Below are 13,636 nucleotides of genomic sequence, written 5' to 3'. Positions count from 1 at the left end.
GACACCTTATCTCCCCAGCCACTCACAGCAGGGGGGTGGTATAGGGCTTAAACGTTGCAGGGGGAAGTTGTAATGCCTTCCCTGTCTTTATATTGGCCAAAAAAAAGCGCTAACGTCTCAGGGAAGAAAGTTTAATTTACCAGAACACCGCATGGTGTTCGTTACGAATAACGAACATCCCGAACACCCTAATATTCGCACGAATATCAAGCTCGGACGAACGCGTTCGCTCATCTCTAATGGTATGTTTAATGGTAATATAGAAAAAGACAACTTGTCCCCCACAAAATCAGCCGGCATGAAGCTATGCCACCAGAAAAGTTTAAAAAATTATGATTTTTGGAAAGTGGGGAGGAAAAAATAAAAGCAAAAATACAAAAAAGGGTTACAACAGGAAGGGGTTAATGTTATGGCTGATGTTCTTGTATCGACTCTTAGCTGCTTTATGCAATTACTTTGCCTAAATGTTAAGCTGTAAAGTAAAAGCGTTTATCTTGGTGACTCTTCCTCTAATACCGGGTGCAGTCACTACCCATAATGCAGTTTTACACACATTTTTGAATTTCGTGTTTGAACTCCACCATCTAATTCTACGGTGATGAGAATTTCTGTACTTACCCATGACACTTGAAAATCTCATATTTATCAGTAAATTTCCTATAATTGCATGGGTAAGGTGTAGTAGAAAGTTGTATTATTCCACCGAGCATCAGATCTGCCGATTCTGTCATGTGCTGCAATTCTCCCATCAGTTCTAATTTGCATGCACGCTCCATAACACGTCTACCATCAATAAGAGTGAGGATCAGAAACAGGATGCATGTACCATGCAGAGCCATTACCTGGTCGGAGACAATCACAATTATACTGGTCAATGAAGTCACATTCTATGAAATTTCCACATCTGTCCATGTTGGGGTATGATTACACATTACATTTTGTAACAGATTTGGTGCTGATTTTCCCTGCGGCGATCACTCCCTGAGTTGTAATGAATGAATTCAGTGGTGAAAATCCACAACATGATTGCCTTATGCTATGGATATTCCTCTGCTGTGAGTAGGGTTTGTTAAAATCCCCTTCACTTACGTTGTACTGTACATTGCCGGGCATTCTGCACCCAGACTTCCACAGCAATTCTACTCTGTGTGAACTCACTTATAGGGGTTTGTGGAGAAGCTGAAAAAGTCGTGCAGGGCACAACTCTCCAAAGGATGAAGTATGAGGTTACTAGGAAATAAAAGGTGCCAGAACAGCATCTCGTCTTTCCACAGTAAGGACTTGGTCAGACAAGCGGTTTTTTTGTGCACGAATAGGGGCACAATAAAACCACCACTCGCATGTGGAAAATGCGCAAGAACAAAGCTAAAGGCATGTTTAACAGTTTCATATAAATAGTGAGTTCATATGATGGAATTATGCGTGGCCCGCAGCAAAGCAGTGTATAATGTGGTGAACCGCCGGATCTTCATCCCAAAACAGAGTATCCGTGTCCAGCCCACTGCTAGCTGATGTAAAATGGGGACAATTATGGCTGCGCTTCATTCTGCTTCTGGTTCTACCAGGATTCGCAAGAACGTTACTGGATTTGAAGACATGTTGGGCGGGAGATGATATACTTTTTGGCTGTTTGCTGTGGGGCGCATTTGGGGAGTCAATTGAAACAACCAAAAAGGCGTCTAGTGACCTTCCTAGTGACCAACCTAGTACTATCAATAGTGCTGCTGCATTCAGGAGGAGTAGGCAAACTAGAAGGTTCTGGGTGCATCTGATGGTGTCGCAGCAAGACCGTATCGGGCAATGTTTCTCCCATTAAGTAGACTTAAGGTGCCACCCAGAAGACTCATTGCTTTTTGTTGTTTGTTGGCCATTATGTTCGATGAACTTCTGGAGGAGGTGCATTCTGGTATAACCCACAGAGATACCACCATGTGTGAGTGCTGAGCAAAAACTCTGGGTCAATCTGCGGTAAGTTCATATGTGCCTCAGTGTTACAAGATGCTTATGTTTACATTTCTTTTCTTTTGCCTGCTCTCTGTTGGATTGTGTTGTTTTGCTTGCCTTTTTTTGCCAGCAGCTTTAAATGCTCCATGGGACAATTTTAGACCTATAAATGAACCACTATAATAGGCTCCATGTACTCGGGACATATCTTTTGCTTTTAAACTCGCAGCAAAAGGGCCTTTCCAAAAGAGTGTGTTTTTTGGCCATTTGTTTGTCAAAAACGCAAGCAGTGTTGCAAATGCCTTTTTGGACTAAAGGCTGAATTCACATGTGTGGTTTTGTATGCACTGAAAGCTGCACCCGAAACTGCATTGGTCAAACCACATGGCTTTGTGAAATGTTTGTTATCAATTCTTGCCAAAAACGCACATATGTCCTTTTTTGGAGCAGTTTCTAGTGCCCACAAATGGAGCTTGTGTGAATGGAGGAAATACAGTGTTCTTGTAAAATGACACACACACATGGCGTCACCATGCAGCTATTGTACGGGTTTTTTTTTGTTATGGCTGCATGATTGACAGTTGAAAACAAGTGCATTGTGTCTCTATAGGCCTTAGCCCCTGAGCAGAAGGGCCATTCTAGCATTGCACAATTTTCTGGGCCTGGCTAAATGTGTATCTGTGAATGTGTAACGTGAATGGCTTGCCTGTTTGGATCTGGATGTGTGAAACGGCTGGCTGGCCCTACTTCCACTTTCACGTAGACTTGTCAACAATCAGTATGGCTCTCTTGATTCCTCATCAAAATCTTGAGCAAAGGTACTTTGAGTGGCCACCAGTCTGGGAAAGGATGATGGTATATGTTTGCTTCAGCTGCCATACTAAATGTTGGTTGTGCTTTTTAAGATGCAAAGAGGATCCGCAGCAGACCAGGAGATGATAAGAATAGTCCTTTATTTCAATCCCATAAAATGGAAAGTACAGGCAGCGACGTTTCGACCATTACCTGGTCTTTATCAAGCATGCACCTTATTCCTTCCCCCCACCTTAAATAATAAAATGCACTTGTCTGCCATCCAATGTGAACAGCCCATGATTACTCCTCCTAGCTGCTGATTCAATAAATACATACCAAACAGCTGTTGGTGCCGGTCTCCATTCCACAGAGCCCGTAAACGTCATCATCTCCATCCATATCACACCAATCGCTGTGCTCCGGTGTCAAAACATGTGCACTGCGTCACAAAAGTACGCAGTACTACATCATAATGCGCAACTTCCTCTTGCCGCGTCATAACGTTCAGCCTCACCTTCTATTACTGACGTGTATCCCCGGTCACATGCTCATGCTACACTAGGCGTCACCAGCTCACGGTCACATGATCGACCAGAAGGGGAGGGGACTCATCCCTGACATGTCCAGCGTCACCAGCTCACAGGCACATGATGCACCAGAAGGGGAGGGGGCTTATCTCTGACATGCTCTATCCGTGCTATACACTATGTTACCATAGAAACCCCCAACATTACGCATGGACCCATCCAATCGGACATTATAATGACCAAAATTACAGTTCAATATCCATTGCCTGTTCCAAAATAACACTGCTTTACCCCATTTGACCCTATAAGGTTTACAAAGAGTTCATAAACCAGTATTCAAACCCTAATATCTAGTTTTTAAATCGGCTGGTTATAACGCCCGCTTATTAAAGCGGGCTACAAGACCACCTATGTGAGCATCTAAAGGCGCCATTAATGTACCGAAAAATAAGGATAATGATAGGAAAAAAGGGGGAGGGGGGAAACAATAACCCCCAATCCCTCATTTACACTTAAAGTTACCGTATGTATACCAATATGTAGCATCTCTGTATCCACATAACCTCACCCACGGGTACATATCTCTAAAAAACATTATGTAATAAACCAGGTTTATAAAGAATATTGGGTATGCAATCAAAGGATTCAATCAGCATAAAATCAGGCAACATCCCAATTATGTCCATATTTGAATATTCATAATTATGACCTAAAAACCGAGATAAGACTTCTCGCATATCACCAAAGTAACTATCAATATTAAAAAGACAAGCAAGCATATTCCCAAGTTATCAACCTTTATTATAACAGATGATTACATCCACAGCATAACCGCTGGCTTGTGTGCAGAAGTGTCACTTAATCCCTAGTCCCTAAACTCAACAAGGTCATACAAAATATTACTTGAAGTCAATCCACGAACAGTGACCAGTATGATGTATATGGAGATGTGGCTCTGTGCTTGAAGACTGGGAATCCCAACCAGCTGTAATAAAAAGGAAAGAGTATATCAAGAATCGGCAGATATCAGTGCAACTTAAAACAGATAACATGAAATACAAAATACCATAAAATCACGGCTCAAATATGTGGCAAGTAACAGTATTCTAAATTCAACCCTCTGGGGTACATGGTGTCCAGTGTGTGAATCCACATTAACTCCTTACGTTTCAATAGTAATGACCTATCACCCCCTCTCTTGGGTTCAGGGACACTATCAATGACCCTGAACCTCAGTTGGTTGACTGAATGCCTACAGTCTAGGAAGTGCTTCGAAACAGGTAAATCTTTCTGTTTGGTCCGTATGGTACTCTTATGCTGTATAATCCTTTTTTTGACCTCTTGTGTGGTCTCACCCACGTAACCTAGTCCACACGGACAGGTTATTAGGTAGATCACAAAGCTACTATTACAAGTGTATCTCTCTTTTATGCGGAAAGCACGACCTGTCAGGGGATGTCTAAAAGAATCTCCCCTCACCATGTTGTTACAGCAAACACACGCCAGACAGGGGAAGTTGCCCTTACGTACAGGTGCCAACAACCCCTGTCTGGAACCTCTATTCTCATCCACCATCGTGTTCACCAGGTTATCCTTTAAATTCCTACCCCGTCTATATGCTAACATTGGCATCATCTCAAACTCTTGTATGCCCTTACAGCCCCTCTGCACAATGGACCAATGCTTTTTCAGGATCGCTGCAATACTGTGGCTCATATCACTGAACGTTGAGACAAAAGGAATTCTTTTCTTTTCTACTTTGATCTTAGGCCTTAAGAGCTGTTCTCTATCAACCTCTCTGATTCTGTCTTCAATATCATTCAACAGGGGTTTTGGATAGCCTCTTGACTTAAATTTGTGACACATCTGCTCTAACCTATCCTCAAAGAATTCATCATTAGCGATGTGTTTCACCCTAAGGACCTGACTCCAAGGGAGAGAAGTCAACATAGGCCTAGGGTGAAAGCTTTCAAAGCGTAGGATGTTGTTCCGGTCTGTAGGCTTGGTATACAGGTCGGTAATTAAGGTATTTTGAGTTTTGACTACACGAACATCCAAAAATTGGATGTCTGTCAGGGAGTGTGACAAGGTGAATTTTAGCTCAGTATAGACCGTATTCAAGGAATACTGGAACCGTTGCAAGTCCTCGGCTGAGCCCTCCCAGATCACGAAGACATCATCTACAAAGCGCCACCACGCTCTTATAGATGTCCAGAATGGTGACGTATGTATAAAAACTTCCTCAAAAGCCCTCATATAAATGATTGCGTAACTGGGGGCTACATGCGACCCCATAGCAGTGCCCTGTCACTGCCGGTAGTACACCCCACCAAAAACAAAGTAGTTACTGGTGAGGATATACTCCAGCAGCGACAGGGCAAAGGTTACATACCTCTCTGTCAACTCAGACCGCTCAAGATAACGTTTTACAGCACAAATGCCTTTCTCATGTTCTATGGACGTATACAACGCGACTACATCAAAGGTTGTGTGGATCATCCCATCTGTCACCTCAACTGTCTTCAATTTTTCAAGGAAGTGTCTGGTATCTCTAATGTAGGAATCTGCATCAAAAGCAAATTGGCATAATATTTTGTCCAGGAATCGGGAGATATTTGAAAATAACGAGTCGCACCCAGATACTATGGGGCGACCCGGTCGATGTTGGACATCCTTATGAATTTTAGGGAGACTGGGTATTGAAAACGGTGCTGCAGGGATCCTTGTGATTACGAGGTTGTGTTTTTTAACAGATATTTGCCAGGTTCTCATCAGTGTTCTCCATCCAAGGCTGAATCTGCTTGTTCTAAGTGCGCCAGAATGGGCACCCACACCCAATGGAATTCAGGAATACAAGGCTGCAAAGCTGCACACCACACATGAGCATGCGGATCCCCTACATTCTGGAAGCTTCTTGAAGTGACTGGCCTCGGTTTTCATCCCATCTATATGTGTTGTTAGTGCCTTTTTCCAGGTCATTATTTGTGTGCATTATTGCCCGTTACTAAAAATTGAGTGCTGCTCTATTCTTGCACCATAATAGGGTTACCTCACATGGGATATTGGCGTAGCCTTTTTTCCCGACAACAAACAATGTAAACAAGTTGTTACGTGGAAATAAAGGCAGAATGTTATGTTGTTGAACGCATGAGCAGCAGTAGCTATGATTCTAGAACCAAACAGCTCTTCCCTAGTAGGCATTCAATTCAGGCCATATCACCGGCGCACAGATTTTACAAGGCCATATATGTATCAGGAGGGTATGTGGGTGGGGACCTAGCAAGCCTAGACCTAAAGTTTGGAAAACACCCCTCAAAGACAATTTGCCTACAAGGTGGGGGCACAAGGCTGTTTGATGTTGGAATAGTTGTTATCTTGTGACAATCTTCTCCCCATAGTGACAACAGTGTGTATGGCCCTAATCATGTGCCGATTAAAGCTAACAGGCTTCCCTTGCTAAACGTTATTGTGTTGTGCCTAATGGACTGTGTTTTAACGAGTAAAAAAAATTTGTTGCAACTTTGTAATAGAAAAAAGAGGAAGCGCCAAAGAAACAATAGAACCCTAAATGATCCAAAAAGGAAAAAAAAAAATAGAAAGTTCCTGGTATATCAAACCAGATATCTCACCTCCAGATCAATTTTCCATAGGACTGTGTATGTAGGTCTGTATTGCAATAATCCACTTTTTCCAAGAGGAGAGTCGCTGGAAAGAGTTCCAGGGCCCATCAAAGGAACCCCCATATGAAATGTAAAAAAATGGTTGTTTAATAAAAAATTCCTTCATGCGCTCACAGAACCTACCTAAAAGATGTAGTATAAATATTCCTCCAGATAAAGGAGACTTACTTTGGAGGAGGGGGTTATGATGTCCAATATTCCCCCTCCTGGTTCCAACACATCTATGCAGCCACCAAAGAATTTATCCTTTCAGCCAAAAGGTTTCTTCTTTTGCATTTATTAAAGCCAGCAGTATGATAACGCGTTTCGGTACACAATGTACCCTTATCAAGTCATATAAAACAGTTAAAACAGTAGATATATATAGCGTTTTTACCTGGTAAATCCCGGTGTTTCTCCTTCTCAATCCCCTTGGGGGGAGGAGGGAGCGGTGGGTTATTGGCGCATTCTCATCGCCATAGAATGCGACTCCGATCGATCTTACGTGCGATGTCATCCCGTCTGGATGTGCGTCGCTACGTTCTGGGTTCCCAGATACGTCATTACGTATGACGTGGAGCGCTTCAGCGCTCCCAGTTGCCGTCATCGCATCACGTGATGTTCGGAACTCTGGGATACATCCCTGCATCTCCACGGCATCACGCATCCTATAATGTGGGTCAAGCCGGTGCGTGTCACTCTGGGACGCTACGTTGGATCATATAATACAGCTTCACTCCACCTTATATTGACATAATCTTATAAAACATTCACTTATAACCTACACTTTAAACATGATTTCTTATGAACTCCGCTATATTGATTCTAACACCCAATAACCTTAATAATATTTTTTATTTCTTTGTGTTGAGAATTGTACTTGGTTATGAACCTAGATTCTATCGGCCTCTCTTTATTTTTTTCTTCCAATTTGTCCTTTTTTTGTGTTTTGGAGTGCCTTCTGGTAGGCAGCTTCAGCTAAGTGAAATGGATATTGTTTTTCTTTAAATCGTTTCTTTAGAACCAGAGCCTGTTTTTTATATGTCTCTATATCCGTGCAATTACGTTTAATCCTAGCGAATTGTCCATAGGGGATGTTGGTGTTCCAACATCTCGCATGGCAACTTCTAAAATTGACATAACTGTTCGTGTCAGTTTTTTAAAAAAATGTTTGAGTCTTAATTTTTCCTCGCCTGATGTTGACTTCTACAGCTAAAAAGATAGCTTTACATGAATCACGTTCCCCTGAAAATTCTAAACCCCAATCATTAGTATTTAATTCTGTTATAAAATTCACCAATCCTTTTTCATCTCCTTTCCATATTAAAAAAAAATGTCATCTATAAACCTGCAGTAAAATTTTATATTCGGGGTTAACATGTTTTTCTCAAAAGCTCCCATAAATAAATTTGCGTACGCTGGGGCAAATCTTGTCCCCATAGCGGTCCCTTTTTTTTGAATAAAACATTTATTCTTATAAATAAAGTAATTATTTTTTTAAATGAATTGTATTCCTTCTAAAATAAATTTTTTTTGTCTCTCTGGCATCTCCGTATCTGCCTGTAAAAATTGTTCAACTGACTCTATTCCTTTATTGTGGGGAATATTAGAATACAACGATTTAACATCGAGTGTATGAAAAATGTAATCTTCCTCCCACTATATTGTATTTAAAAGTCTTAAAAAGTGTCCTGTGTCTTTTATATAAGCTGGGAGTCTTATGACCAATCTCTGTAAAATGTAATCAATATATTCTGACAAGGCGCTAGTTATAGAGCCCACTCCTGCTATTATAGGGCGTCCTGGCGGTGCTTCTCGATTCTTATGGACCTTTGGCAAAAAATAAAAATAAGGGATTTCAGGTTGATGTATTAGTATAAAATTTCTCTCCTTTTTACTTAAACAATTGTTTTCTAAGGCTTTATTGACCATATTGAATAGAGATTTTGAAATTTCAATAGTGGGGTTATGGTCTAACCGACCATAATATTCTTCGTCATTTAAGATTCGTAGGGCCTCTTTCTCATAATATTCTGAGTCCATAATGACTGTCACACCTCCTTTATCCGCTTTTTTGATAATAATATCCCTATTCCTTTTTTTTCCTTTTTTTCCTTTTTGGATCATTTAGGGTTCTATTATTTCTTTGGCGGGTCCTCTTTTTTCTATTTCATTGTTACACAAATCCCATTGCGGGAAGATGTCTATAGAGGATTTATATTCCCTATATAAGTGTTTTGAGGACTGGAGCAACGGGAACATGGATACCCTTATAAGAGAATGGGAATATCTTCCTCTGAGGATAAGAGGTTTTCTACGTAGGGATACTAAAAACTATCCCGATTTAAACATGTACTCAATCCCCCCGAATCACACTGAAGAATGGACTTGGGGTTCAGGACAGTTACAAGGACCGCTCGAGAGAGCTAAATTGAAGTATAGATTGAGAACCTGTGTTGAAGACCTATGGCGACATACTATAGATTGGTATTATTTACGATTATACATTGAGAATAAGATTGCCCCTAGAGGATTAAGGGTGGATGTGAGACCTGCATTTCCGGCGGATGAAACTTTCACTGGGGAGTGGAAGTGGATGCTTAAAACGTTCTCAGATTTAATCTTAGGGAAAACCTCAGCCAAACGTAAAAGTTATTGGAGGAAGATTACATTTTTTGTACACTCGATGTTAAATCGTTGTATTCTAATATTCCCCACAATAAAGGAATAGAGTCAGTTGAACAATTTTTACAGGCAGATACGGAGATGCCAGAGAGACAAACAAGTTTTATTTTAGAAGGAATACAATTCATTAAAAAAAATAATTACTTTATTTATAAGAATACATTTTTTATTCAAAAAAAAGGGACCACTATGGGGACAAGATTTGCCCCAGCATACGCAAATTTATTTATGGGAGCTTTTGAGAAAAACATTTTAACCCCGAATATAAAATTTTACTGCAGGTTTATAGATGACATTTTTTTAATATGGAAAGGAGATGAAAAAGGATTGGTGAATTTTATAACAGAATTAAATACTAATGATTGGGGTTTAGAATTTTCAGGGGAACGTGATTCATGTAAAGCTATCTTTTTAGCTGTAGAAGTCAACATCAGGGGAGGAAAAATTAAGACTCAAACATTTTTAAAAAAAACTGACACGAACAGTTATGTCAATTTTAGAAGTTGCCATGCAAGATGTTGGAACACCAACATCCCCTATGGACAATTCGCTAGGATTAAACGTAATTGCACGGATATAGAGACATATAAAAAACAGGCTCTGGTTCTAAAGAAACGATTTAAAGAAAAACAATATCCATTTCACCTAGCTGAAGCTGCCTACCAGAAGGCACTCCAAAACACGAAAAAAGGACAAATTGGAAGAAAAAAATAAAGAGAGGCCGATAGAATCTAGGTTCATAACCAAGTACAATTCTCAACACAAAGAAATAAAAAATATTATTAATAGACATTGGAATATTATTAAAAATATCCATTTTTGAAGGCTACCCTACCGCAGAATCCAATTATTACTTTTAGAAGAAACAAAAACATCAAGGATTATGTAGCTCCATCTCGTCCACACTCTAAAATTGTAGGATCCTCAGGAGAAAGAAAGGGATGTAATTTCTTGACAAAAAAACCCTTACGAGGTTCATACAGATGTGGTATTGGGAATTGTAAATGTTGCCAAAATATTGTCCATGGTAGAAAAGAAATAGATATGGGGAATAGATATAATATATCTTATAGAGTGTCCTTGTGGACTTAGATATGTGGGCCGCACAATTAATACACTGAGAACCAGGTTAAATAAGCATAGAAGCAATATAAAAAATGGATTTTTAAACCATAGTGTGTCGAAACATTTTTTAAATTATCATAGCAAAGATTTTACATTGTTGAAAATTACACCGCTGGAGAATGTACAGTCAGGGCTATTTTCAGTTTTAAAAAATCGGGAGATGTACTGGATATTTAAATTGGGAACCTTGAGACCGGGTGGTTTGAATGAAATTTTAGAGAAAATTTAAAATTGTGTGTATGTATATGATCCATTTATGCGAATCATTGATGTTAGAGCAGTATCCATTGTATATTAATTTGGACAGAAATTTTAAAAGTTATATAAGCTGTTTTTTAATTATAATACATGTGTAAATTTATTAGTACATAAGATCAATTGTTTCAGTCTGCTAGGATTTAATATTAGTTTAGATTAGGACGTTGGGGATATGTCAGAATAGAAGATAGGAGAGAGTAATATATATTTATCTAAATGAGTTTATTTAAATAAGGTTATTGGGTGTTAGAATCAATATAGCGGAGTTCATAAGAAATCATGTTTAAAGTGTAGGTTATAAGTGGACGTTTTATAAGATTATGTCAATATAAGGTGGAGTGAAGCTGTATTATATGATCCAACGTAGCGTCCCAGAGTGACACGCACCGGCTTGACCCACATTATAGGATGCGTGATGACGTGGAGACGCAGGGATGTATCCCAGAGTTCCGAACATCACGTGATGCGATGACGGCAACTGGGAGCGCTGAAGCGGCACGCCGTGACGCTCCACGTCATATGTAATGACGTATCTGGGAACCCAGAACGTAGCGACGCACATCCAGACGGGATGACATCGCACGTAAGATCGATCGGAGTCGCATTCTATGACGATGAGAATGCGCCGATAACCCACCGCTCCCTCCTCCCCCCAAGGGGATTGAGAAGGAGAAACACCGGGATTTACCAGGTAAAAACGCTATATATATCTACTGTTTTATATGACTTGATAAGGGTACATTGTGTACCGAAACGCGTTGTCATACTGCTGGCTTTAATAAATGCAAAAGAAGAAACCTTTTGGCTGAAAGGATAAATTCTTTGGTGGCTGCATAGATGTGTTGGAACCAGGAGGGGGAATATTGGACATCATAACCCCCTCCTCCAAAGTAAGTCTCCTTTATCTGGAGGAATATTTATACTACATCTTTTAAGTAGGTTCTGTGAGCGCATGAAGGAATTTTTTATTAAACAACCATATTTTAGATGCAACTTTGTGATTTTTGTTTTTATATATTAAAATTTAATATTTTTAAAAACATATGGAAAACAGGCCATATGGCAAATGTGCAATAAATGGCCCACTGCTATTTGTACTAGCACACGCATGTCTCATTCTGGAACCCCCAAAGGCATAATGCAAAGATTGGCCAGCTTGGTGTAGTAAGGACACAAAAGTAGTCTTGGCTTTTCGACACAACTGGGATAAGGGATCCTACTTGGGGATGCAAATAGCTTCTGGCTAAACTTACAAGCTCCTAAACGGCGGCTGCCCATAATTATAGCCCTGAAAGTTGCCAAAAATTATACTAAACTCTGATGGTTGAAAACTCTTCTCTGGGACAGTCAACAGATCTCAAGGGGCCACAAACTGCCAATGAGCTGGTGTCTATGTCATTTGCTTATCCTCTTTAGTTGCCCAGACTACAGAAGTCAAAATGGCATAACTGTATTAAGAGAAGTGCTATATAGCAATATACACAATCAAATCAATAGGTCAGCACATATGGCTGAATACAAAGTATCAATATTTTATTTATACATATGAAAATTTAAAAAACAAACAGTTAAAACATACGCAGGAGGCGATGCCAACTGAATGAGCAGGGGCAGGGTGGGGCAATTCAATTGCAATACATATGTTTGTAGTGAGGGATCAGCAATGTTCAAGTTACCTTTACTTGAACTCCATGTTTTTAATAGATTTTTTTATATTTTAAAAATATTTTTTATTTGATTTACAAACATTTTTTCAAGACAAAGGCTGGCTTCACACGGCCGTGACGGGCTCCGCCAGAGACCCCAATACTTACCTGCGGATCCGGCGTCCTACGTCCCGCACGACGCTTCGACATGTCGGCCACGTCACATGACACGCCCACAGTGTCACTTGACGCACCGGCCGCGTCATACGACGTGCCGGCCGCGTCATATGACGCAGCGGCGGGGAAGTGGTTTCACGCTATCTTCCGCTGTGCTACAGCGGTAGATAGCATAACGGACGGCTTCCATTGACAGCAATGGAAGCCGTCCGCGCGTACACCCGCAGCAGATAGAACATGCCGCGGGTGAGGTAGGGTGATTTCACGGTGTGGAATTCTGCGGTGGAATTCCGCACCGTGAGCATTGAGCTATTAGGTTCAATAGAACCTAATAGACGCGGGCAACGCAGCAGATTTCCGCCGCGTATTACGGAGCGGAAATCCGTCCGTCCGTGGGAAAGAGCCCTTAGAGTTGTATGAAGGATTTCTGCAAGATACATTGTATATTCAAAGAAACATTCTGCTCAACTGATAAGCATCTGTGTCATTGCAATCATAGTACAGAAGGGGATCAGACTTACAGCATATCTTGCATAATATTTGTTAAATCCAGGTGATTTGGGAGATATAAATTGAATAACTTAACTCAACATTGTAACAACAACACATATCACAACCGGGGGTTCCCATTGTTATTGAATTTGTCCAATTTGTTATTAGACCTAGTATAGATTTTTTCATAGGTATAATGATTGGCCATGTCTATTAATTCTTTCAGATTCTGGACGGCACAGGATTTCCTGACAATGATTGGCCATCAATGACGGATGTCTGGCTCCTCTTATATTAGTGATGGCTGTCAGCCTCCTGCGATATTAGT

General features: G+C 40.4%; 1 protein-coding gene across 1 annotated transcript in view; it reads right to left on the bottom strand.

Moving 5' to 3' along the window:
* The window catches only part of LOC136625968 (vomeronasal type-2 receptor 26-like), a 64,130-nt gene extending 51,281 nt beyond the window's left edge, over window positions 1-12,849 (bottom strand). The window contains exon 1 of the mRNA XM_066601025.1: window positions 12,808-12,849. Within this exon, the coding sequence (XP_066457122.1) occupies window positions 12,808-12,849 (42 nt within the window). The remainder of the gene's footprint in view (window positions 1-12,807) is intronic.
* Window positions 12,850-13,636: the final 787 nt, after the last annotated feature.

The sequence above is a fragment of the Eleutherodactylus coqui genome, chromosome 1, assembly GCF_035609145.1.
Source record: "Eleutherodactylus coqui strain aEleCoq1 chromosome 1, aEleCoq1.hap1, whole genome shotgun sequence".
Taxonomy (NCBI): Eukaryota; Metazoa; Chordata; class Amphibia; order Anura; family Eleutherodactylidae; genus Eleutherodactylus; species Eleutherodactylus coqui.
This window is presented reverse-complemented; position numbering and strand designations above follow the sequence as displayed.